This window comes from Canis aureus, chromosome 3 (assembly GCF_053574225.1).
Source record: "Canis aureus isolate CA01 chromosome 3, VMU_Caureus_v.1.0, whole genome shotgun sequence".
In the NCBI taxonomy this organism is placed as follows: Eukaryota; Metazoa; Chordata; class Mammalia; order Carnivora; family Canidae; genus Canis; species Canis aureus.
Window position 1 is genome coordinate 56703839 of NC_135613.1, and position 26373 is coordinate 56730211.

The 26373-nt window shown below is 53.5% G+C and overlaps 1 protein-coding gene across 1 annotated transcript; it reads right to left on the bottom strand.

The window, feature by feature from the left end:
* Positions 1-54: 54 nt before the first annotated feature.
* Positions 55-25835, bottom strand: POLR2A (RNA polymerase II subunit A). Its single transcript, XM_077892842.1, has 29 exons — positions 25319-25835; positions 14940-15072; positions 14665-14801; positions 14398-14571; positions 14038-14319; positions 13576-13737; positions 13179-13399; positions 12886-13018; positions 12319-12443; positions 12013-12223; positions 11067-11276; positions 10814-10982; positions 10548-10642; positions 10209-10412; positions 9846-10068; positions 9252-9435; positions 8682-8853; positions 8484-8589; positions 8185-8390; positions 5225-5449; positions 4839-5085; positions 4547-4647; positions 3625-3729; positions 3360-3542; positions 2935-3138; positions 2596-2782; positions 2375-2488; positions 1714-1863; positions 55-1606 (listed from the first exon to the last, which is right to left on the bottom strand). The coding sequence occupies exons 1-29, from the start codon at positions 25409-25411 to the stop codon at positions 450-452; spliced, it is 5913 nt and encodes a 1970-aa protein (XP_077748968.1). The 5' UTR covers positions 25412-25835; the 3' UTR covers positions 55-449.
* Between the last annotated feature and the right edge of the window lie 538 nt (positions 25836-26373).

Sequence of the window (26373 nt, forward strand, 5' to 3'; positions counted from 1 at the left end):
GAGGCAGCGGGCCACATCTGCCTGCCTCTCAAAGAAGCAGTAATGCAACACGCGTTTGGCCAAAATTAGTAAACTTTATTTAAACTTCAAAAAATAAAATAACAGACGAAAGGCAGCTTTAGCTTTGTTCTCGAGGATCAGATAGATCGCCCCAGAGCAGGAACTACCCCTGCCAAGTTAAAACACCCTTCACCCCCAATCAAGCCACAGACAAGGAGGAATCCTGTATTCGGGGACAGGCCTGGGGTGGGTGGAGTAGGAAGAACACCACAGCCAGGTGAGTGGGTTCTGAGACAGCACAAGTGAGGAACAAGACAAAGAGCCCCAGAGGGAACGGGCCCAGAACGTCGACCAGAAACTCTGTCACAGGAGCTACGGGCAAGGGAGGCGGGCTGGGGACCTGGGCCCCGCGAGGGCACCACCTGGGCTGTCCTGCGCCCCGCTCACCCTCAGTTCTCCTCATCACTGTCATCTGGGCTGATGGCTGGGCTGGTGAGGCTGTAAGTGGGGCTGGTGGGTGAGTAGCCAGGGGAAGTGGGTGAGTAGGTGGAGCCTTTGGGGGAGGTGGGTGAGTAGGTGGGGCTGGTGGGTGAGTACTTGGGGGAGGTGGGCGAGTAGGTGGGGCTAGTAGGCGAGTACTTGGGAGAGGTAGGGGTATAGACTGGAGAGGTCGGCGAGTAAGTAGGAGATGTTGGGGAGTATTTTGGGGTGGTGGGTGAGTAGGTGGGGCTGGTGGGGGAGTACTTGGGGGAGGTGGGTGAGTATTTCGGGCTGGTGGGGGAGTATTTGGGGGAGGTCGGGGTGTACTCTGGGGAGCTGGGGCTGTAGGAGGGACTGGTGGGGGTGTACTTCGGCGAGGTGGGGCTGTAGCTGGGGGAGCTGGGGCTGTAGCTGGGGGAGCTTGGGGTATAAGTTGGAGACTGTGGTGTGTATCGTGGGCTTGATGGGGAGTAGCTTGGTGAGGTTGGGGAGTAGCTGGGGGAAGTTGGAGAATAGCTCGGAGACGTTGGGCTGTAGTTAGGGCTCGTGGGCGTGTAGTTGGGACTAGTTGGGGAGTAGCTGGGTGACGTTGGGCTATAGCTGGGTGACGTCGGGGTATAATTGGGACTGGTTGGAGAATAGTTAGGGCTGGTTGGCGAGTAGCTCGGAGATGTCGGGGAATAGCTTGGGGATGTGGGCGAGTAGCTTGGGGATGTGGGCGAGTAGCTTGGGGATGTGGGGGAGTAGCTGGGAGAGGTGGGGGAGTAGCTGGGCGAGGTGGGAGAGTAGCTGGGCGAGGTGGGGGAGTAGCTGGGCGAGGTGGGGGAATAGCTGGGCGAGGTGGGGGAGTAGCTGGGAGAGGTTGGGGAGTAGCTGGGAGATGTCGGGGAGTAGCTGGGAGAAGTTGGGGAGTAGCTGGGAGAAGTTGGGGAGTAGCTGGGAGAAGTTGGGGAGTAGCTGGGTGATGTGGGACTATAGTTGGGACTAGTTGGAGAGTAGGACGGAGAGGTGGGGGAGTAGGAGGGCGAAGTAGGGGAATAGGAGGGACTCTGGGGTGTATAGCCCCCAGGGGAGCGAGGCTCATAGGCAGGCGATGTCGGTGAGTAGCTGGGAGACATAGCGCCACCTGTGGAGAAAAAAGCGGGAAGGAGTTAAATGATGGCAAGTCAGCCTAAAGGAAGGACTTGGAGGAATTCAACTCTGCCGGCTGACTGACCAGACAGGACAGCTCACCTGGTGAGGGGATGTAGGGGCTGGAGGGGCCCGGTGACCCAGGCGAGCCCGGCGTGGGAGACCAGGCAGGAGAGTAGCCTGGGCTGAAGCCACTGGCATCTGACGCAGCACTGGGAGAGAAGCCGGCTGCCCCCGGCGTCATTCCGCTTCCTAGGAAGTGAAACAAAGCTCAGTTAAAACTGGAACTGGAACCTGGTGCTAAACCATTCATAGATGACCTGCTCCTGGGTCAGGGTCTTGTACGTAGCAGAACAGCTCCCTCACGACACAAGGGTTTGTAAACAAACAAACAAACAAACAGACAGACAAAAAACTGGAGCTGGGGATCCCTGGGTGGCGCAGCGGTTTGGCGCCTGCCTTTGGCCCAGGGCGCGATCCTGGAGACCCGGGATCAAATCCCACATCGGGCTCCCGGTGCATGGAGCCTGCTTCTCCCTCTGCCTATGTCTCTGCCTCTCTCTCTCTCTCTCTCTCTGTGACTATCATAAATAAATAAAAATTAAAAAAAAAAAAAAAAAAACCTGGAGCTGGAGCCCAATACCTGCCCCCAAGCTCCCCGCCCCTTCAGTGTTCCATCAGGGTAACCCTTCACCATCGAGCTCACCCCACCACGCTTGCCCTGACCACCCAGAGGGCCCTCTTCCTGGGCTGGGTCACTCACCGACACTAGGGGACCAGGCACCATAGGCTGGAGTTGCCCCCTGGTTCCAGGGAGTCATGGCAGGAGAAATTCCTCCCATGGGACTAGGTGCCGATCCAAAGAACATGCCAGTGGCTGCAAAGAAGCACAATGACTCAGGACGCGCCCTGGGGACCAGCCCCCCACCCCCACCCCATCATGCACCCCAGCCAGCTGGCAGCAGCCGAGGCCCTCATACTCACGTCCGGCAGCCCCCAGGCCAGGGATGTTGGTGGGGATCTCCATGCCATACTTGCACTTCTCAGCATCGAGCAGGAGATCAAAGCAGCCGGTGCCAGCCGGGGCCAGCTGACCCAGCATGATGTTCTCAGACACCCCCTTCATGGGGTCACTCTCTCCGTGAGCAGCTGCTTCCATAAGCACGTCCACCTGAGCAACCGGGAAACGGGGGAGCCCCATAAGACGCCTCCACACCCAGTGCTCCAGGGCTGCCTCACTACCGCCCTGCACCCACCCCACCCTGGCGTACCCTCATCCCGCACCTCCCCCACCTCCTTCCACCTGCCCAGTTCCATCATTACCGTTTCCTCAAAGGAGCACTTCATGAGAGGCCCAGTATCCTGGCGATTGACACCATGGCGGGTGATGGCCATCAAGTGGCCCCGGCAGGTCATGGTATCACACAGGAGTGCCAAGTGGCGGTAATTGACGTAGGAGCCGTCAAAGGAGATGACGTGGTACAGCTCCCGCTCCAGGGCCTTCCGCACAGCTTCAATGCCCAGCACCTGGCATGGGGTGAGGGGCGAGGGGTGAGGGCCGAGGAGTTGTGCTCATCCCCCAGCTTCTGCCACACAGACCCGCAGAGGGATGGTCGGGAGGCAGTGCCGCCCACACTCGACAGTAGACTCGGGCTTGGAGAAACGCAAGCAGGCAAATGCCAGGAGGGAGGGCAGACGGCCACCACCAGCAGACACCCAGGGGTCCTGGCGGGGCTCCGCGCACTCACCGTGAAGATCTCCACAATGTCGTTGGACGTGGTACGGACAGGGTCCACGTCCTTCTCGCTCAGCACCCGCATCAGGCTCACGCCGTCCGTCTCAAGGATCCACTCCTGCAGAGCCTTGAATTCCCCGTCTTCGGTGATAATGATCTTCTTCTTGTTGTCCGTCTGTGGCAGGTGCATATACACCTGCGGGGGACAGCATGAGCTGGGGGGGAGGAGGGGCCAGGGGAGAGGACATGGGGGAGCGGGGGGGGGGGGCAGGGCTGACCTTGCTAATCTGCTCAATGCCCTGCAGGGTCATGTCAGTCAGCATATTGGACTCGATGCAGCGCAGGAAGACGTCATCATCCATTTTGTCCACCACCTCTTCCTCCTGAGCCAAGAGCAAGGCCAGAGTCCTAGAACCTTCCCCTCTTCCCAGGCTCAGCCCAAGTCGCAGCCTCCCCAGGGACCGAAGGGTCAGGTCAGGCCCCAGACTCTGTCCTTTGTTCCTCTGATGTTACTTTTTATCACGTTGTTACAATCCTAAGAGAAACCTAAGGGAGGCACCTGCACCCCACCATCCCAACACAATTTCTGCGCGGGTGCTCGCATGCTCCCAGGGCCCCCGACAGCGCCCAGCATCTCCCACACTCGTTCTCACGGTGGACCTGGCCAGGCTGCCGCTTCCCACACCAATGAGCTCGTTCACAGAGCCGCCTGTACTCTGTGGAGAACCAACAGTTTCCACATCTACACTCCGACAGCTCAACAGTAAGCTGCCACTTTCTGTCTTGAGTGCCCCAGGCACCCCATCCGTGAAACACATTTTAGGAACCATGCCTGGGAGTGAAGTCACCAGTCTGGCATGGCCTCAGGTCCTGTGGCACCTGCTGTCACACCACTTCCCAGAGGACACGCCACCTCTGCTCTCCGCCCTCCCGCAGGAGCCTCACAGGGGGAGCACCCAGGGATCCCCCACGTCAGCGCCACCTGTGTGCTCCACATAGCTACTTTTTCAGTTTTCAAATGTTTTTGCTGTTCAGGGTTCTGAAAATCACCACTAGCCGCCACTCCCCATGCCCACCCCAGCCGGTGTGACGGGCACCTCAACACTGCTTTTGCTTCAACTTCCTTGACTTTTTCGGTCCCAAACAAGGTTTAACAGTACCCTACTGTGGACTATCCATTTCCTCTTGGAGTCCCTTTACCTCTTGCATCTTGTTTTCATCGCTGTTCATGATGCGGATTCGGAGCACCAGCTTCTCAGCGTTGTCGTCGTTGAAGATGCAGTTCAAGTCATCGCCGAAACCTGCAGAGAGAAGGAGCCATGAGAATGATGGCGGTGGCCGGTCACTGCTCCTCTGCAGCTCTCCCCAACGGGGCTCTCCTCTGGCTTCCCCTCCTTCTCATAGAACCCTCTAGAAAGAGAGGAATCGCGGAGAAGACAGGCAAGGAGCCCAGGCAGGACTTCCGAGTTGGGCCCACCTGCCCCAGCCTCACCAGCATTGATCTTCTCAGCAATCTGCTCCATGGTCAGCTTCCGGTCTGTCATGTGCTTCCGGTCCAGCTCCACCCGCAAGAGCCAGGGCGAGATTCGGGCCACGTCAAAGTCCGGCATCTCATAGTAGACATTCACCCATTCCTGATCCTCTGCCACGACAGTGCTCTGGGGGTTGGGGTCGTAGTAGATGGCTGTGTTGGCGGTCACCTTCCTCAATGTTGTATGTTCCAGACGGCACAGAATGTCCTGGGACAAAGAGGGATTGGGGACACAGGCATGTGGGTGGCTCTAAAGACCTCTCCAAATCCTCCTGTAGAGAGAATTTATTCAAGGGGAAGAGATCTCCTCTTCCTTCTGCTGGGAAGCCCACCGACCCAGGCTCTACCTTGGCTCTCTCAGCATCTCGAGCAGACTGGCCCAGCAGGAAGACAGTAAGTGAAGGCGTCTTTGGCTTCTTGGAAATGTTGATGAGTTCCTTGAGTCGGGGCACACCCAGGGTCACGTTTTTGGCAGACACACCAGCATAGTGAAAGGTATTCAAGGTCATCTGGGTGGCAGGTTCTCCAAGGGACTGTGCAGCCAGGGCTCCCACCATCTCCCCAGGATGGGCCTACAGAGTAAGGAAAGCCGGCGTCAGAAAATGCAAATGTGTCCCTTCTGGCGAGTAACAATGAGCTGCCATTAGGGCAGTGACAGATGCATTGGGGCAAGGCAGAGACTCGACAAAGCAGAGCCTGATTTGTGCGTCCCCTCCTCTGCTTCATTTACAATCCCACGTTTGCACCCGGTGTGCTGCACACCCAGGAGGTCCTCTACCACCTGAAACCCTAATTTCTAAAGTAACAAGCTAAGTATTCACATTGTTATTGGTGGGGAGCTCCCCATGAAGCATTATTTTAACTGCGATTACGATCACCTACCGTAAGACCTGACCTCTCAATGAGACTCCTACAGTAACGCGGCTGTGAGGGCAGGCTTCCTTCACTCAGTACTATGTACCAAAGGTTCATTGTGGTCCTCTTACACTTCCCACCTCAGTATCTTTACCAGAATATTCCTTCGTGTGGCTATAGCAGTTTCATTTTCTCCCGTCAGTGGATGGGAATTTGGCGGTTTCTCCACAGCTTGACTGTTATGTGAACAACGGGGCCATGGATATCCCTGTGCCAGGTTTTGTGTGCACACACCTTCCAGTCTCTTGGGTCTATTCCTAGGAGTGGAACTGCTGGTTCAAATGGTACCTGTGGGGATCCCTGGGTGGCGCAGCGGTTTAGCACCTGCCTTTAGCCCAGGGCTCGATCCTGGAGACCCGGGATTGAATCCCACGTCAGGCTCCCGGTGCATGAGGCCTGCTTCTCCCTCTGCCTATGTCTCTGCCTCTCTCTCTCTCTCTCTGTGTGTGACTATCATAAATAAAAAAAAAAACAAAAAAACAAAAAAAAAACAGAGTTACAAATGGTACCTGTGTCTACCCCTCAGAGGAACAGCGGACTGTGACGCCCAGTGGCCCCCCAGTGGCACAGAAGAGTTCCAAATGCTCCATCCACAGCCTCCCTAAACTCAAGGAGCACAAAGCGGTGGCTCACTGGGGCTTCATCTGTATTTCCTGGATGGCGAATGATGCTGAGCATCTTTTCTCATGTGTTTACTGGTCACTTACGTATATTCTTTGGGGGAAGAGGTGTACAAGCCCTTAGACATCTTTCTGTTGTCGACGTGCAGTAGTCCTTTATGTATTCTCTACACGTGGCCCTTATCACATAGATGATTTGCAAATCTTTCCTCCTCCCATTCTGGGTTATCTTCTGACTCTCCCGCTGGTGTCCTCGGAAACACAAGTTTTTAATTTAGATGAAGCCGAAATCATGTTTCTGTGCTCTTTAGCGTATGCTTTTGGTGTCATACCGAAGACTCCACAGTCTAATCCCAGGTCGTGAAGAGTTGCCTTTGTGTTTTCTTCTAAAGCTTTTTTACAGATTGAGCTCTTATATTTAGGTCTTTGATGCATTTTGAAGTAATTTTTGTATATGGCGTGAAGTAGGGATCCAACTTCAATCTTTTGCATGTGGATGTCCAGTTATTCCAGCACCATTTTTTCCCCCAAGATTTTATTTATTTATTCATAAGAAACAGAGAGGTAGAGACACAGGCAAAGGGAGAAGCAGGCTCCCCACAGGAAGCCCGATGCAGGACTTGACCCTTGGACCAGGATCACGCCCTAAGCCACTGAGCCATCCAGGCGTCCAGTATCGTTATTTTTTTTAAAGATTTATTTATTTGAGAAAGAGAGCAGCCAAGTGAGCATGCATGCTTGGGGGAGGAGCAGAGGAAGATAATCTCAAGCAGACTTCCCACTGAGCTCAGAACCCAACTTGAGGCTCTATCCCACAACCCTGAGACCATGACCTGGGCTGAAACCAAGAGTCGGATGCCTAACCAACTGAGCCCCCCAAGAACCCCTCAGCACTGTTTGTTGAAAAGACTATTTCTAAGCCATTAAGTTCCATTCATCTATCTATGCATCTTCATGTGATAGCACACTATCCAGAGAACCAGAGCCTTACAGAAAGCTTGGAAATCAGTTAGGTGTGAGCCCTCCAATCTTGTTCTTTTTCAAAACTGTCTGATTCTTCTGGGTCCCCTGCATGTACATATGAATTTTAAGATCAGCTTATAAATTTCTGCAGAAAAGGCAACTGGGATTTGACAGGCACTGTGTTGGATCTGTAGATCACCTTGGGGATTACCACCATTTAGCAAGATAAATCTTATAATCTGTGAACACTGGATGACCTTCCACTCACTTAAATCTTTTTTCAATCACATTTTACAGCATTCCCTAATGCATTTTAATTATTTAATTAACACAACTGGATTTACATCAAAAGTATTCAGAGGTACGCCTATAATTACAATGCTTCTCTCTTCCTACTACCTTGTAAAATCCTCAAAGACAGTGATAGGGGCACCTGGGTGGATCAATCGGTTAATTCATCTGCCTTCAGCTCGTCATGATCCCAGGGTCATAGGATTGAATCTCATTATCCGGCTCCCCACAAGTGGGGAGCCTGCTTCTCCCTATCCTCCTCTGCCTCTCTCCCTGGCTTTCGGTCTCTGGCTGTCAAATAAATGAAATATTGTAAAAAAAGAGAGAGAGACAGAGAGAGATATCCTTAGGGAATGAAGCAGAAATCCCCCCACATACAGGACTCAGCCCAGAGCAGCCCCTCAGTGATCAAGAGGTATTATGCGGCAGGCAGTGGGCAGAGGCAGGCTGTGCTCAGAGCCCAGACAAGCCCACAGGTCAAAGAAGGAAAGCAGGGCTGAGGCAAGAACACTACTCACAATGGCTTGATTGAACTTGGACTCGATCTCTCCAAGCAGCCAGTCGAAGGCCTCCCCGCTGAGCCGGAACTCCTCAGCCATGCGGCGGGAGCACAGTGTGGAGCGCAAGTGGATGTTGAAGAGAAGTGTGGCATTCTCCTGAGCTTGCCTGCTCAGGGGGTCATCCCCGTTCACAATTACGAGTTTCTTGCTCAATTCCTTGACTCCTGGGGACCAGAGGAGGTATAGAGATTCCAGAGTGAGACCCCGACCACTCCCATCCCGCAGCCTGGCCCCAAGGTCCCAGAGCAGCTACTCACCCTCTACCACCTTGATGGGGTGCAAGTCGGAGGGAAGGCGAGGGTTGATGTGGAAGATTTTCTGAGCGTTCCAGATCATACGCAGCAGGTTACAGGGGAGGACGACCTGAGGCGCGATGAAAACAAGAGGGGGTCATGAGCTGGGCACAGCCACTTGGGGACAGCAGCTCTCCAGCCCGGCCTTCTGCCCACAGGCACCTTGCTGTCGCCAGTCGGGAAGATGACCCTGAGCACCTCCCTGTCCTCACGCATGCGCTCGAATTCTCGCTCTAACTCGTTCTGAATGTGCGCATTGCTCAGCACGTCCTTCACCAGGTCCTCCTGCAGAGTGCGCCGCAGGGCCCTCTCGTTTGTGTAGTCAAAGCGGAACCTAAAGGTGGCAGGAGGGAGAGTCAAGGGGCCGCTGGGCCCCAGGGCCTGATCCCTGCAGGCAGCAGAGCAAGGCTCCCAAAGGTGCACGGCCTGAACAACAGGGCTTTGAGGCAAGAATCTAGGGCAGGGAAGTTCAAAGTCTAGGCCCCAAGACTGCCTGCCCGGCTGAGCTCACTTTGTATGGTCACCAGGGACAGGGTGCGGTGGGTCTTGTAACTGCTCTACCCAACTGCCACGGCACAGCTGCTGCCACCAGGAGTGGACAAAGGGCTCTAAGACAGAAGGCAGACTGCAAGGTATGCTCTGGGCGAGCAGGGTCTCGGTGCAGGAAGGGGAGTCCTAGGAGGCTGGTTTTGAGCCCCAAGGGTGAGATCCACCCGCCTGCAGCCTCCTCACTTCTTCTCAAAAGCCTTGTTGGATGGCTTAAGGGTAGCCAGGTTCTGGAACTCGACGCTCTCGCCAGCCAGGCCGTCCTCGCCATAGCGCAGCTGCACCACCTGGTTGATGGAGTTTCGCACAGTAGCATCATACTTCACCATCACCGACTCCATGGACTTGATGAGCCGCCGCTGGATGTACCCTACAGGGAGGTGTCCAGGTTTGGGCCCCAGGGCAGCACGAGCCTGACCTCAGAAACAAGCCTTGCCAGCTGCTCCAGGGCTTTTACCCACCCAAACCTTGGAAGAGCCAGCTACTGCCCTTGGTCCCCGAAGCCTCTCAGTGAAATCCATGCTCCCCACCAGCTGGACCCAGTGCCAGAAGAGTCCTCTAGGAAGCAGCCCCTAGGTGACTTTGAGGATCTAACCCTGGAGCAGGAAGCGCTGCCTGGCATTTCCCAGCTCCTGAGCTTCAGCTCCTATTCCTTCCACTAGAGATAAGTTCAAACACCTGGGATTGGGAAGCTTTAACCTGAGAACCCCCCACCTCACCCCAGGGGGATCCTTGGCCTGCGGTGCCCCTGGCAGCAGCGCGAGGGCCTGAAGGCCTCACCAGTTTCAGCAGTCTTGACGGCCGTGTCGATAAGCCCCTCGCGACCCCCCATGGCATGGAAGAAGAACTCGGTAGGCGTGAGGCCGGCCAGGTAGGAATTCTCCACGAAGCCTCGGCTCTCTGGCCCGTAGTCATCCTTGATGAAATGAGGCAGGGTCCGGTGCTTGAATCCAAATGGGATCCGCTTGCCCTCCACGTTCTGCTGCCCGACTACAGCGATGACCTGGGGAATGAAGGTGGAGTGCACCTAACTCCCTTTGCACTAGGAGTCAGAGCTCCCAGCCCGTTCCCTGCAAACACTCCCTTCTCCCCGTGCTCCCAGCCTTCTCTGTGGCCCACATCTGGAAAGATCAGGCTCCCCACCTGGGAGATGTTGATCTTGGAACCTTTGGCCCCAGACACGACCATGGACTTAAAGTTGTTGTACTCAGACAAGGACTTCTGGGCAGAGGAGCCAGTCTTATCTCGGGCATCGTTGAGAATGCGGTTCACCTGGTTCTCAAAGGTCTGCCGCAGAGTGTTCCCGGGGGTGGGCTCCAGCTCATTGTTATGAGCCTTCTCAATGACCTGGGTGTAAGGGAGGCGGTGGGGCTCAGTGTCGGCTCTGCTCCCCCTCTTGGACATCCGCTCTGTGGTCACCGACATTCCACCCAAAGTCTCTGAGCGCCAGTCACTCAGTCTCGGCCTGGCCTTCCTGCTCACCTCTATCACATCCTGCTTAGCCTTCTTAATAGTGTTCTGAATGTCCTGGTAGGTCTTTGAGTCCGCAATGGAGTCCCCAATGCCAATGGTATGACCTAGAGAGAAGAAGCGTCATCAACACCCTCTTCAGGCTTCCCCAAAACCTGCGATGGAATCACAACCAAGAGAGTTGTTGGAAGGCCCCTAAATCCAAGGAAGAATGAGAAAAGGATGGAAGAGAAACGGTAAGTGGAGGGAGAGGCAAGATTTAACGAGCCTCTACTCACCCTCGATGAGAAGCCAGTTGTTAATGACTGTCTGAATGTTGGAGTAGAAGAGACGAGTGACGTCATGGCCCATCTCCAGGTAAGAAATGTGGACCAGCGAGCCGGCTGACGTACCCAGAGATTTCTTACACAGGATGCCCATGATCAGCTCCCCGTTCTCCACTACCACCTGTGCACAAAGCACCCCAATCAAGTCCCCTGCGGTGGCGCCCATGTACAAATCCTGTCCCCACAGGCAGAGGCCAGGTCCTACCTTGGTGTCCCCTGGAGAGATGTGTTTGTAAGGACCACTGTCCTCGTCGTCGGGATGGGTGCTGTGGGTGCGGATGCAGTTGATGTGGCCTGGTATGATGAGGGAGAAGATCTGTTTGCCTGTCCACAGGGGACGAGGCTTCAGGATGGCCGGCTGCGGGACCTTCCCATCCCACGTGGACAAGAACATCAAAAGGTTCATAACTTCCCCCTGTGAGGCGAAGAGCAAGACCAGACCTCAGAGCCGCAGGCCTCACTGGGCAAGGTCACCTACCCATGGGTGAAAGCCAGGTTGGGGAGGCAAAGAGATGCTAGGGAAAGTGTTTTCCAAACTTTCAATTAAAAATTTATTATGATAGTGAGAGACTTTGGCTTTCTCTTCTTTTCTTTCATTTATTTATTTATTTATTTATTTATTTATTTATTTATTATTATTTTTTTTTATGATAGTCACACAGAGAGAGAGGCAGAGACACAGGCAGAGGGAGAAGCAGGCTCCATGCACCAGGAGCCTGAACATGGGACTCGATCCCAGGTCTCCAGGATCATGCCCTAGGCCAAAGGCAGGCGCCAAACTGCTGCGCCACCCAGGGATCCCTCTTCTTTTAAATAGTAAGTACAAATTACTTTCAATAATCATGAAATTAGTGAAATTATAACAAAACCACTTCTTTTTCCCTTCACCTTCCCAGAAGTAGCTGAAATTATGTGATGTTTTAAAGCATTAAATGAGGGGAAGATAAAATAAAAAAAGTAAGTGGGGAGCTAAAACTTTACATAAACTCTTTCGGTCCGACCTTCCTAAGCTCTCCCCTCTCCTGCCTCACACATGAGTCAGTGTGGAGCAAGTCAAGGCAGAAGTTGTAGCTCTTCCCACCATCTTTCACCCTCACCACCCCAGGTCACTCTGCCCGTCCACACTGGGCTCCCTCCCTAGGAGCACACACCCGCTCCAGGAAGACATCTCTCTTTGTGAATTTGCGCACAGCTGTGAGCGTGTCCTGCACGATGCCCATGACGGGGCGATTGCTCTGGGGGGTGACAATCATGCGCGGCACCATGGCGAGCTCCTGGATCTCTGCCCGAGTCTCCAGAGACTGTGGCAGGTGCAAGTTCATCTCATCCCCATCAAAGTCAGCATTGTATGGAGTTGTTACACTGCAGTGACAGAGAAGCCGGGGTCAGGAAGATACCACAATGACGCGTCAGGGAGTGGCTGGGCCCTACCACCCTCCCTTGGCCAGAGGACTAACCTCAGATTTAAGCGAAAAGTAGACCAGGGGAGGATGCGGACCCGATGCCCCATCATGGACATCTTATGCAAAGTCGGCTGCCGGTTGAAGATGACAATGTCTCCATCGCACATGTGCCGTTCCACCTAGGGAGGGAATGAAGAGTCTCAGAGGAAGGAATCTGCTAAGAAGGAAAGTATGACGGTGGAACTGAAACGCTCTACAGATAGAAACATGATAGAATGGTGCTACTTCATGTGGAATACAGATCAACTACTCCCTTCAGGCCAGATGCCAGGTTAAGGCACGGTACCCACCAGCTTCAGGGAACTCAGCTGCAGGAGACTCTACACATGAGACCTTCTGTTCTCCTCCCTCGATCTCCCTTCCCTGCCATATACCCTTAGGTTTGTGGGACCCCCACCCTGTAGGCCCATGGCTGGCAGCTACAGCTTGCCTAGGACAGCAGTGGTCTTCTAGAGAAGACCCTACCAAATAGGACAGCATCGGATGGCCTCCTCCAGCTGGCCCCCGCTCCGGGGAGCTTCCTGCTCGGGGCAGGGAGAGGCGCCCCGGCCTGTTACGTGCCTTATAGCCAGTCTGCAAATGAAGGTCACTGGGCTTTGGGTGGAAACGCAGGTCAATGCGATCGCCATTGTCTCGGATGATGTACTTGGCCCCTGGGTACTGGCTGTTCCCCCTGCGCACCAATTCCTGAAGTCTGGGAAGGGCAGAGGCACAGTGAACAGGTGGCTCCCCAGAAGCCCTTGTGGCCACCCTCACCCCCCAAGCTCCAAGTGGAAGCACTCTCTGCTTCTCACCTATTCCCCCCACATGCCCCCCAGCGGCTCTCCAGACAGAGCTCCTGAGGTGAAGCCCACCTGTCGATGTTGAAGGGCGTGACGATCTCTGCAAAGGTCATGTTGGCAGCAATGGAGCGAGGCACACCGACCTGGTCGATGGAAAGGTTGGGGTCGGGAGTGATGACGGTGCGGGCTGAGAAGTCCACTCGCTTGCCCATCAGGTTCCCTCGGACTCGGCCTTCCTTGCCCTTCAACCGCTGCTTCAGGGACTTGAGGGGACGCCCAGACTTCTGCATGGCCTGTGAGGAAATGCAGGGTGGGGGCACCCCCGTGGTCAGCACAGGCCCCTCCTCCAGAGCTCAGGAGCCTCCCCCTGAGGGGAGCGCCCCCTCGACCTGCACCGTCATCGCAGCCACGCGACCTGGCCCGTGCCCCACTTCCATTCAGGTGCAGAGTTGGGAGCACATGGACTCACCCGGGGCAGGCCAGGCAGCTCATTGTCCACCATCGTGGCCACATGGAACTGGAGGAGCTTCACATCCTCTGCGATGACGTGGGCCGCTGCACCGTTTTGCTCATTGCGCCGCAACTGATTGTTGATCTTCACGATATCCGCCAGCTTGTGGGTCAAGTCATCCTGCAGCAGGAAGTCACAGCATTGTCACAGTCCAGCCCCCACTGGGCACTTGGCACACATGTACCAGCCCACGGTGCCTCCCTCATGCTTGCGGCACCTGGCAGACAAGCCCGGTCTCTCATTTCCCACCCACAGAAGAACCTCTGTGATCTTCGATCATGTCAAGGGCCTCGTTAGTAGGCATGGGCACCCAGGCACCCTGCCCCCCAACATGGGCTCCTGCATGCCCTGCCCCCAGGCAAGGAGCTCCCCACCTCGGCTAGCCAGCCTGCTGGCAGGCAGGGTCCCAGAGCTGCTGACCTGGTTGCGGGCAGAGCCCTGCATCACCACGGCAGGCCGCACAGACAGCGGGGGCACGGGCAGCACAGTGACAATCATCCACTCAGGCCGGGCGTAGCGGGGCTCCATGCCCAGCACAAAACACTCTTCGTCTGAGATGCGCTTGAAGATTTCATGTACTCGCTCAGGACTCAGCAGGATCTTCTTCTCCTGGGAGTCCTCATTGACATGCTTCCACTCGGCATACAGCTCCAGGCCTGAGCGCCGGATGCGGGGCTGGTATCGTCCGCAGCCCCCATGGCCCTTCCAGAGACAGAGGGGCCATCAGAGCCTGGAGACACTGCACGCGTCCACCCTCCAGCAGTCCCGGACCACGGATACCTTTTCTTTGGTCAAGTCCTCATCACCCTCGGGCTGCTCCACCCCGAACTTGTTATCCATCTCCTCACCGCCTTCGCAGATGTTCTTGCCCTTGCACAGGTCATACACGTGGGTGAGCCGCTTCTTGGGCTGCCCCTTGGACTTGGCCAGGATGTCCTTGATCTTTGGGTTGTTCTGGGGGCAGACCAGAGCAGGCTCAGTCAGGCCGCTCCTCTGTCCACCCCTCCAAGCCACCTTGCCCCCAGGCCAGGGCCCAACCCCACTCACAGAGTCCACAAGCAACTTGGAGCAGAAGAAGCAGACACAGCGCAAAACCTTCATCGTCTTCACCAGGAAGCCCACGTGAAACACGGGCTTGGCCAGCTCGATGTGGCCAAAGTGGCCAGGACACTCTGTCATGTTTCCTGTGGGGACACACACTTCACGGTCTTGTCCCTACTCGCACCTCAGAGACTAGTCCCCAGGTGTCCACCCTCAGGCCTGAGGGGACCCAAGCCTCCTGCCCTCCCACGGGCATCCCACGCCAGGCACCCAGCACTCACCTGCACAGGTTTGGCAGCGGCCAGTCCGCTCAATCACCCCCTGCCTTGGGTCCATCAGCCCCCCAAGCTTGGGGCGGCCTCCCTCCGTCGTCTCGGGGTATTTGATACCGCCCTCTGTCACAGACATTCGTTTCTACAGAAAAAAAGGCCAGTAACAACTAAATTGGATTCCTAGTTTCCAGCCTTCACATACTAAGCCCTCAAAGAACCACAAACTACTTAGAGCAGGACCACACAGGTCTAGCCTGGGGCTAGGGGAATGGGAGGGCTAGAAGCCGAATATCGGGGGTTTTGGTCACTGTCGGGGTCCTGGTCACTGTCTGACTGGGAGAGGGTGCTCAGACTAGCGTGCAGCTGACCCTGGCCTCGATACAAGCTGCCTACTTCTTGGACTCAAACCCCACATGTCCCTCTGGGCTCAGTTCCAGGTCATTGACATTTTTTTAATCACAAAAAGAAATAAGCTGTTTCAAGAAAAAAAAAAAAAAAAAAATCCATGCCTTGCTTCTTCTCCAAAGCTGAAATCAAGCCCAGAATCAGAGTCTCTGGCAGGGGACCGTACCTCGCCCCACACTAATCCAGCTCCTGAAGCCCGGCACTGCTTGCCCCTGTCCTTGCCACCTCCCTCTTCCCAAGGCCCCAGCGGCCCGAACCTGTCCGTGTTCAGGTGGAGAGCCCAGGCTAAGATGGGAGAGGCAGGTGCCAGAGCAGAAGGGCGCCCAGTACCCCAGAAGTTGGAGGCAGAACCCTGAGAAAGGTGGGGCCAGGACTCCAAGGACCCCCTGGGGGAAGGAGCTGGCGGCAGAAGAGCTCAGAAGTAGGAAGGCCAAGGGTGGGCTGAGGAAACCCTGAGTTTTCGCACACTAAAACCAAGGCTTTGGCATGACCTGCATCTGGCCCACTGACATCCCAGAGGGAGGAACTTGAACTTAATAAAAGCTTTGGTCGAGGTGTCACCCTCATGCCGGGCACCAAAAGCACTCAACACACCTCGTTTTTCTAAACTGAATCACTTCCCTTCTAGAAATGAGGTCTTGTCAGTTAGATGGGAGAAACCCAAGGGGAAGTGACTTGTCCAAGGTCTCCACCATCGGGAGCCAGAAGTCAAGCCCAGCCCTCTCTGGGCCTGAACACACGCCACCCCCCCATTCCAGGCTGCAGCACAGATGCTACTCTTACAAGTGGACACAGCCTCTGGTGCCAAGTGCGGCGCTGGCTGATTCGCCCCATCTTCACAGCTCACTGATAAAATACGCATCACTGTACCCATTTCAGATTACAAAACCGAGAGGCCCAAGGATAGGCAGCTGATAGCAGTAGAGCCAGGATCCACAACCCCCTGCCCCAGGCATTCTTCCCACCGCATGGTGCTGAGCAAGCGGATGCAGGAGTTGCCATCAGCACAGCACAGCGACCCTCTCACAGTCCCGGAACCACTCCTGATAGACCAGGAGCTGCTACGAGGCCATCTGAGCTGCAATGAGGCCATCTGAGCTGCAGAACTCGGGCACATGGCAGCTAGGGCACTGAGGCTCCTGCTCACCCACCTCTTGGGGTACTGTCCTGAAGTCTCCTTCCTAGGCTCCTCTGCCCCTGTCTGCTCTTCCAGCTCTGCTCCTCCCCTGGGGTTTAGCACATCCACATCCTCACCGTACTCCCTTGCCGCCCCATGAAGCCTGCTCTATCTCCATGTTGCCCAGACCTCTGCTTCCAGGCCTCTCCTTTTGTCTGAACTTGGGATTCACTAGTGAGCTAGCTACTGCATCAAACCCAACATGTCTAAGAGTGAACTCCCTTCCCCTCACAAATCCATCCTTTTCCCTCGCCCCCACCTAAGATCACGGCACTCAAGTCCGAAAGCCACACCTGCCCTTCCTCACGCTTAGGCACAAAATGGTTAACCAAGTACAGGCTGGACCCAGAGCCCTCTGCTCTGCAATCCCAGCTCCATCACTTACAGGCTCTCTAACTACATCTACCTGCTTAGGCCCAGGACATAACAGGTGGTCAGGAAGGACACCATGATCGGACCATCCATGGGCATGGGCTGTGGCTGTCTGCACCTCCTCAACCCCTTGTCTCCATGCCTCTAGCCACTGCCTTAAGCCAGGCCTTTTACTTTTTTTTTTTTTTAAAGGTTTCATTTATTTATTTGACAGAGAGAGAGGGAGCACAAGCAGGAGGAGTGGCAGCCAGAGGTAGAGGTAGAAGCAGGAACCTGATGCGGACTCAATCTCAGAACCCTGAGATGACGACCTGAGCTGAAGGCAGATACTTAAAACAACTGAGCCACCCAGGTGCCCAAGCCAGTCCTTTTCTCTGGGCTTCACCACAGGGCATTGCTTAGGTGGCCAGCCTGTCTCTCTCTCATCCAACCACACATCTGGGGCGCTCTTTCTAAAACGGAAATCTAGGAGGGATGCCTGGGTGGCTCAGTGGTGGAGCGTCTGCCTTTGGCTCAGGGCATGACCCCGGGGTCCTGGGATCGAGTCCCACATCGGGCTCCCAATAGGGAGCCTGCTTCTCCCTCAGCCAGTGTATCTGCCTCATGAAGAAATAAAATGGAAATCTAATCTTTATGCCCTCTTGTCTTCAGAATGACATCCAAACTCAGCAGGACAGCTTACAAAAAGGGTTTTAGGATGTTTCCACCTTCCTTCCTCTCCCCCATCAGAGGAAAGTCCCCTGCGGTCCTCCATCCCCCAGAGCATGTGCTGCCCTCCCCCCATGTGGGCTCCCTCTGGAAAGCCCTGCCCCCAAGGCTAACTGCTGTTTTATTTTTTTTATTTTTATTTATGATAGTCACAGAGAGAGAGAGAGAGGCAGAGACACAGGCAGAGGGAGAAGCAAGCTCCATGCACTGGGAGCCCAACGTGGGATTCGATCCCGGGTCTCCAGGATCACGCCCTGGGCCAAAGGCAGGCGCCAAACTGCTGCGCCACCCAGGGATCCCTAACTGCTGTTTTAAGACTCAGTGTAGACATAGCTTCTTTCAGGAAGCATTTCCAGGGTCTGCTCTGTTTCCATAACTCCTCTCTCACTGCACATCTCACAGTGCAATGAAATTATCTATCGGGGGGATGTGCCTTCCCTGAAGATTACAAGCATCTCTCGGCAGACAGCCTTTCTCCATCGTCCAGGATCCCATGGCTTCTGATGAACACTGGGTAGACTGAACTCAACTGCTTAGGGCCCTCGGCTGCAGGGAAGTGCCTTCAAAGACCTTGGAAAAAAGTGAAAAGGCTGTCCCCTGCTAGTCGGGCCAGGAACCCCCCCTAATGGGTCTGACTAGCCACTGCTGAGCAGAAGCCATATGGTCGATTGATGCAAAAGGTTCTGAACACCCACAACACTCATCAGAATGACCTGGTGAAGTCTCAGAAAGACGGGGTGGGGGTGACTGAATTTGCAAAGCTGGAACCCCATCAGCTGCATTGCGACTTCCTAGAAATGCGAACTGCTCTGCTCACCTCGACTGAAACTGAAGTGAAGCTTGAATGTGGCTGCCAGGAAGGCCACCAGAGAGGGAGCAGAGGGAAATCCCACTCAAAACTTTGCACGTCCCTCTGCTCGGAGTCCAAGCCACCTACCTGCCCAGGACTACTCTACTTCTAGGTATTGACATGGGGCCAGGGGGTGTCCTGGAATATACTGGACTATCTCCCTACCGCAAAGTAATGAACTGTCATTTTGGATTATATATAAACTACGTTAACCCCCAACCCTTCCTCCAACACTGGTTCTTGCTACCTTAAGAGTATCTTGCTGTTTTAAAACCTTCTTGGCCTGGGTGGCTCAGTGGTTGAGTATCTGCTTTCAGCTCAGGGCGTGATCCCAAGGTCCTAGGATTGAGTCCTGCCTCAAGCTCCCCACAGGGAGCCTGCTTCTCCCCCCGCCTGTGTCTCTGCCTCCCTGTGTGTCTCTCATGAACAAACAAATCCTTTTTGGAATAAGCTAGGGTATAAATACATAAAATTATGCTTTTCACAGTAGACAGTTGCTTTTAACAGTGGTCAACCTCTTCAAACGTCATCGAGCGCCCATCTCCACTGATTTTGTACCAGCTCTGCATAAAGCTCTAGCACCAACCCTCCTTGCTGCCTCCCTCCAGACTGAACAACATCCAAACCCACCACCGCGTCCAAACACAACAGCTCTGTCTCGCAGCCAGTTTTAAGAGCTCTCAGTACCTCGAAACACACCTTACCCCAAGACTTCTGGAAAACATTCCGCTCTTAAGTACTACCTGTTCCATGAGAGTCTCCTTACCCACCAATCCTCCTACCCAAAGCAGAATTACCTGTTATTCCCTCAAGATATAGGAAGCAGCATAGTATAAAAGGCAAGCAACGCAGGGCAAAATGAAAGCCTCCCATAACCCTGCACACCAGAGACGACCTCTTTTGTGAACAGTCAGCCCTCCACATGTTTTAATAATGCAAAAATGTTCCTGTTTTTACATGAACAGGGCCTCACTCTGCATCCTGGTCAGTAAGGTACTTATCCAGATCCCTAAACTTCATCAGTCCACGGTGCCCTTTAGCGTCTCAAGTATGTCAGCAACTTTTCCAGCCCTCTCTGGGCCAAAAGAGATCCACTTACAAAGCACCCAGGGCTAAACCACTGCATAAATACCTATGTCCTATCAACTTAAAGGCTGTGGGATCCCTGGGTGACGCAATGGTTTGGCGCCTGCCTTTGGCCCAGGGCGCGGTCCTGGAGACCCGGGATCGAATCCCACATCGGGCTCCCAGTGCATGGAGCCTGCTTCTCCCTCTGCCTGTGTCTCTGCCTCTCTCTCTTTCTCTCTCTGTGACTATCATAAATAAATAAAAAAAAAAACAAACACTTAAAGGCCGTGTATAAAAACACACGTACATTGAGAAAAAGACTCTGATATTTTAAAAAAATGTTTTTATTTCCCAAAAAAACACAATGACTTATGATACCTGTTGGACCCTGTGCAACTTGACAGGTCATGGGAGTAGACTGGACAGCACCACCCCTATTTCTTGCTCTAGGCTGATTTTTTTGCCCTGTAATTAGGAACTGCTTAAACCCAGCTCCCCAAAGATATGACGTCACTGAAAGGGATTTGGCGCCATCTAATGTTGAAAGGCAACTATCAGGAACTCCTAGCTCCCCAGCCGTCAGACACAGAGCTGAGCTTCTCTATCTCTTGAAAATTTAAAATCTTTCCCTGGGCCCCTGTGAGTTTGCTGCGGTGACTCGGCAGGGCTTGGGAACAGGGGATTTAGCCTGTTGGGAAGATGTTGTTCTAACCTAAGCACACACCCTGAATTACCCCCATAGAATTCCTATTAGTAAATATCTGGGCAAATTATAATTTCAAACAATATCACTTTCAGACGATGATGTGTTAAAAACCCTTCTACATTAAAAGATGTACAAAAGGGCAGCCTCGGTGGCGCAGTGGTTTAGCGCCACCTGCAGCCCAGGGCGTGATCTGGAGACCCTGGATCGAGTCCCACATCAGACTCTCTGCATGGAGCCTGCTTCTCCCTCTGCCTGTGTCTCTGCCTCTCTCTCTCTCTGCATCTCTATGAATAAATAAATAAGATCTAAAAAAAAAAAAAAAAGATGTACAAAAGTACATCTTTCTGTACTTTATTTTGAAGATTTTATTTATTTATTCATGAGAGGCACAGAGAGAGAGAGACAGACACAGGTAGAGGGAGAAGCAGGATCCAGGCTGAGAACCCAACGTGGGACTCAATCCCGGGTCTCCAGGATCACACCCTTGGCCGAAGGCAGCGCTAAACCGCTGAGCCACCTGGGCTGCCCTTTATGTACTTTCCAATTACTTCATCAACTCATTTAACTAATTCTTATTACATCACGATCATGTGCCAGGCCCAATTTGAGATGCTGAAATTACACAGGTGAATACAGGGTCCCTCATAAAAGTTACATTCTCCTGAAGGAGCAAGAAACAAAAAAACTAACCCTTTCAGACAGTGACAGGCTATGAAGTAAAACAAAGTCAAGACGGAGTAGAGGTCACCTCGCTGGCTTGGTCAGAAAAGTGTATATTCTTGATCTTGGGGTTGTAAATTCAAGCCCCACATTGGATGTAGAGATTACATAAAATATAATACCATAGCAGGGATTAGAGAATGCAGGAGAGATGCTATTCAAATAGGGTAGTCAGGGGACACCTGGGTGGCTCAGGTCGTGATCCGGGGATCCTGGGATGGAGTCCCGCATCAAGCTCCCTGCAGGGAGCCTGCTACTCCCTCTGCCTGTGTCTCTGCCCCTCTGTCTGTCTCTCATGAATAAATAAATCTTAAAAAAAAAAAAAAAAAAAAAGAGAGTAGTCAGGAAAGCCCTCCTACTAACATGACATCTGAGCAGAGAACGTATGGATGCTAAAGGAGGAATCAGCCTCAGTAGGTCTGGGCAATGTTGTTCTAAGCAGCAAGAAGAATAAATACTAAAGTCCTTGAGGCAGGAATGAATTTGTGGTGTTGGAAGCACAGGCAGGTTGGTGTGGTCAGAGAAGAGCAAAAGAGTTTGGTAATGAGCTGGAGAGGCAAGCAGGGGCCAGATAATGCAGGACCTTGATGCAGGTCAGAGTAAGCAGTTTGGATCCTTTGGAGAGGCTTCCCTGCAGGGAGCAGACAGGATAAAATGAGCTCTCTAGCTGCTCTGCAAAGGGAACTAGGGGCTAGTATTCCCTGGGAAAGATGCTGGTGATGGGGAACATGATGGTCCAGATGGAGATGGTCATAAATGGCTGGATTCCAAGCACATTTTGAAAGCCAGAGCTGACAGACTGGCAGATGGACCAAGTGGAAGTTGTGAGAAGAATCAGACAGCTTTTAGGTTTTTTACTGGAGTCAGTGGATGAATGGTATAGCCACCGTGTGCTTGGGGAACCAGGCAAGACCTGGGAAAGAGCTTGCTCGAGAGGAGAAATTAAGAGTTGTTGTTGTTGTTGTTTTAATTTATTTATGATAGTCACAGAGAGAGAGAGAGAGAGAGAGGGGCAGAGACATAGGCAGAGGGAGAAGCAGGCTCCATGCACCGGGAGCCCGACGTGGGATTCGATCCCGGGTCTCCAGGATCGCGCCCTGGGCCTAAGGCAGGCGCCAAACCGCTGCGCCACCCAGGGATCCTTTTTTTTTTTTTAAAGATAAATTTTTAGAAGTGGTAATGCTGGACCAAGGAATATGCATTAAACGACTTGAAAGGGCACCCTGGGTGGCTGAGCGGTTTAGCGCTGCCTTGAGCCCAGGGCCTGATCCTGCAGGCCAGGGATCGAATCCCACGTCGGGCTCCCTGCATGGAGCCTGCTTCTCCCTCTGCCTGTGTCTCTGCGCCCCCCCCCACCCCGTGTCTCTCATGAGTAAATAAAATCTTTTAAAATAAAAATAATAAAAAAATAAACGACTTGATCAAACTGTCCGACTGTCCTGCAAAAAGGTTATACCAGTTTCTCTACCATCATACAAGCATGCCTATTTCCCAATATTTTTGCCAGCAGAGAAAAATCAAATAAAGGGAAAAACTTTAATTTGCATGTTTTTATTAGTAAGCGGAGTATTTTATTGGCCATTTGTACTACTTCTGTGAACTGCTTACTTGCATCCTTCATCTATTTGCCTAGGTGTGTGATGTCCTTACTGATGAATAAGTGTCCCTTGTGTTTTTTTTTTTTAATGTTTATTTATTTATGATAGTCACAGAGAGAGAGAGAGAGGCAGAGACACAGGCAGAGGGAGAAGCAGGCTCCATGCATTCATTGGAAGCCCGACATGGGATTTGATCTCGGGTCCCCAGGATGGCGCCCTGGGCCAAAGGCAGGCGCTAAACCACTGCGCCACCCAGGGATCCCGTGTCCCTTGTATAATAAGAAATCTAACCTTGTCCATTACAGGGCAAATATTGTTTCTCAATCTGTTTTGTAGCTGTCCATGGTGCCTCTGATAAAGAGAAGTGGCTCTGATTTTTACATACTGAAATGTGCCCTGCTTTTCCTTATATATAAATTGCTGGGGCGTCTGGTTGGGCTCAGTTGGTGGAGTATGTGACTCTTGATCTCAGTGTTGTGAGTTCAGCCCCCACATTATGGTGTAGAGATAACTTAAAAATAAAATCTTGAGGGCAGCCCCTGGTGCCTCAGGGTTTAGTGCTGCCTTCAGCCCAGGGCATGATCCTGGAGTCCTGGGATTGAGTCCCACATTGGGCTCCCTGCATGGAGCCTGCTTCTTCCTCTGCCTGTGTCTCTGCCTCTCTCTCTCATTCTCTCTCATGAAAAAAATAATATCTTAAAATAAATAAAATAAAATCTTGAAAGAAAAAATGTTTAGCTCAGTGCCTAGTACACGATAGGCACTCAATAAAATTCACCTGTAACTCATTCATTACCATTAAAGGGCTCTGCCCCTGGAATTGGCCCCCATAAGCCTTCTATATCTCGCTGGTGCTTTCCAGCTTTGTTTTTTAGATTTAAACCTTAACTCCAGTGACGCCTGGGTGGTCCAGTGGTTAGGCGTCTGTGTTCGGCTCAGGGTGTAATCCCAGGATCCTGAGATTGAGTCCCACATCGGGCTCCCCACAAAGACCTGCTTCTCCCTTTGCCTACCTTTCTTTGCCTCTCATGAATAAATAAAATTATTAAAAATAATAAAAATTAAAAATAAACTTTAGGGCAGCCCTAGATGGCTCGGCGGTTTAGCGAGATCAAGTCCCGAGATCGAGTCCCGGGATCGAGTCCCATGTCGGGCTCCCTGCATGGAGTCTGCTTCTCCCTCTGCCTGTGTCTCTGCCTCTCTCTCTGTGTCTCTCATGAATAAACAAAATCTTAAAAAAAAAAAACAAAAAACTTTAACCCCACCTAGAATTAATTCTTTCGTAGGGCATGAGCTTAGGAGGGTCTAACTCCTGACTTAATTTTTACATGGCTGTGCCTTGTCCTCCAGCAAAACTCTCCACAAACAGAGCCATTGAACTCCATTCTCTCTAGCCAACTGGTTCCCTCTAGTTCATCCCACAGGAGTCAGGTCACCAAGAGCTCTGCCCCAGAACTACCCTCCTCCCTCATCTCTCCTGCTCCCTTTCTCAGCTCTCCCCCCCAATCAGTTCATCACAGGGCAACCAAAGTACTCAGAGTTGGGATCCCTGGGTGGCGCAGCGGTTTGGAGCCTGCCTTTGGCCCAGGACACGATCCTGGAGACCCAGGATCGAATCCCACATCGGGCTCCCGGTGCATGGAGCCTGCTTCTCCCTCTGCCTGTGTCTCTGCCCCTCTCTCTCTCTCTCTCTCTGTGTGACTATCATAAATAAATAAAAAATTTAAAAAAACAAAGTACTCAGAGTTTGGGTTTTCTTTTTTTTAATGTAAACTTGATGTCACTCTCCAGCATATAATTCTCCAAAGGCCTATTAAAAATAGAATTAAATCCAGGGTCCTGGGGCACCTGGTGGCTCAGAGCATCTACCTTTGGCTCAGGTAGTGATTCTGGCATCCTGGGATGGAGTCCTGCAGTGGTCTCCCTACAGGGAGCCTGCTTCTCCCTCTGCCTATGTTTCTGACTCTGTGTCTCTCATAAATACATAAAATCTTCAAATAAATTAAAAAAAAAACAAACAAACCCAGACTCCTTACCATAACTTACAACACCCCACCTGGCCTGCCCCAGTCTCCTGCTTTTCCAGGCTATTTCCATAACTCTCTTCACCCTTCTAAACCCGTCACACTGGCACTTCTTCCAATCCTTGGGACACATCAAGTTCATGCTTCCCTCAGGCCCTTTGCACTTGCTGCTCCCTCTCTCTGAAAACCTCTGGTCCTGGAGCTCTGGCTGCCTCTTCCTCATCCAGGTAATGTCACCTCCCCAGAAGGGGCTTCTCGGACCCTGACACCACCCCGTCCAGAGGAGCCTCACACCTCCTCGGCAACTCCCCTGCGCCCCATTCAAAGCACCTGCCATTAACTGAACTGTCTCCTTGGCTCCTTTGTTTGCATGTATACAGTCTGCCTCCCCTACCCCTTCCCACAGTGTGTGCCAACAAGAGGCAGGGTCCTCCTCCGCCTCGTCCAGCTCTGCAACCTCAGCGTCTGTCGTGTCTATCACACAGCAGGTGTTCAGTTAATATTTGTGGAAGGAGAAAAGGCGGGGAAAAGATCTGGGGTCCGGCTTCGCATCCGAATTTGCAAAGCCCCCCACCCCATCCCATCCCAGCCTCAGGATTCATCTGCTCTCGTTCGGCGTCGGTGCCCCCCATCCCACCCCCCCATTCCCGTCCCGGATACAGAGCCGCAGCACCTGGCTCCGGCGGCCTGAACCCAGGCGGTTACCGTCGGGCCCTGCCCGCGCCACCGCGGGGAGCACGGGGAGGGCAGGGCCGCTTACCAGTTCATCCGGACTGAGGACTCCGAACTGCACCCGCTTGATGGTGCGCAGCGGGCATGCGCTGTCCCCGGAGGGGGGGCCACCCCCGTGCATCGCGGAGGCCGACGCGCTGCGCAGGCGCAAACCTCTCTACAAAAACCCTGCGCCGCCTCCGCCTAGGTGCTCAGACCCCGTCGGGGCGGCCACCGGGAAGGACCTCCCCGAGTGGGGAGGAAAAAGCCGGAGGAGGGAGAGGTGGGGGAGGGAAGGAGGCGGGGAAGCGAGAAGGAGCGAAAGGAGCTCTCCTCCCCCCTTCCGGAAATTTTTCGTCTCCCAAAAAGGAAAAAAAAGAGGGAGGGGGGAAGGAAAAGGTTTCGGGGGTAGAGGGGGGAGGAAGAAGAAAAAGGGTAACGAATAAATAAGTAACCAGGCTCCTGAACGGCAGAGGTTACGGCAGTTTGTCTCTCCCCCTTCCGGGAGCCGCCTTCTTTCCAACCGTCCCGGCCGCGCTCTCGGCGCTTCTGAGGAGCGAACTGGCCGAATGACGCCCTTTATAGATTCGCCCCTGCATCCCCGCCCCTTCCTTTCCCGCCCTCCCTTGCGCTACGGGGTCGCCTGCGCCGGCCTGCACGGAGCGCGCGCTGGAGTCGTTGGTCGGCCCTTCCCCGGTTGGGCGACCTTCCGAAGGGACACGGGGGAGGGGAGCGTGTTCTGCCCCGCCGCCTCCCCGCTCTGGCTCCCGCCGCCTTGAGATTTAAGGTTTGAAGGATCGAGGGGAAATACAGGCCGCTTTTATTCTAGTTCGGGCCGTGGTTTCGTCCTCAGCCAAAGTCTCCCTTTAGTATTCCGCACCCCCCCGCCTCCCGCTGGAAAATGGTCTGTCCTGAGAATCGGTAATGAAGGAGGCGGGGCCAGCCAGGTTCTCCCTAGAGGGTTCCCGGAGGTTGGGGGGGGGGGGGACCCTGGGGGGCCGTCCCCTCTCATGAATATGCAGTAGTCACATTGAATATGCATGAGCCGATCAAGATGGCGAGGCCAATGGCTTGTCCGGAAGTAGCTGATATTTGCCGAGCGGC

Bases quoted from the DNA above. Each gene is read 5' to 3' on its own strand.
- POLR2A (XM_077892842.1), bottom strand. From the start codon at position 25,411: ATGCACGGGGGTGGCCCCCCCTCCGGGGACAGCGCATGCCCGCTGCGC. The intron at 13,400-13,575 runs GTGAGTCCATGT...ATTTCCTCACAG, and splicing joins AGCTGCCTGGCCTGCCCCGG to GCCATGCAGAAGTCTGGGCG. The intron at 4,648-4,838 runs GTGAGGCTGGGG...TTCTCTCTGCAG, and splicing joins TGCTGAGAAGATCAATGCTG to GTTTCGGCGATGACTTGAAC.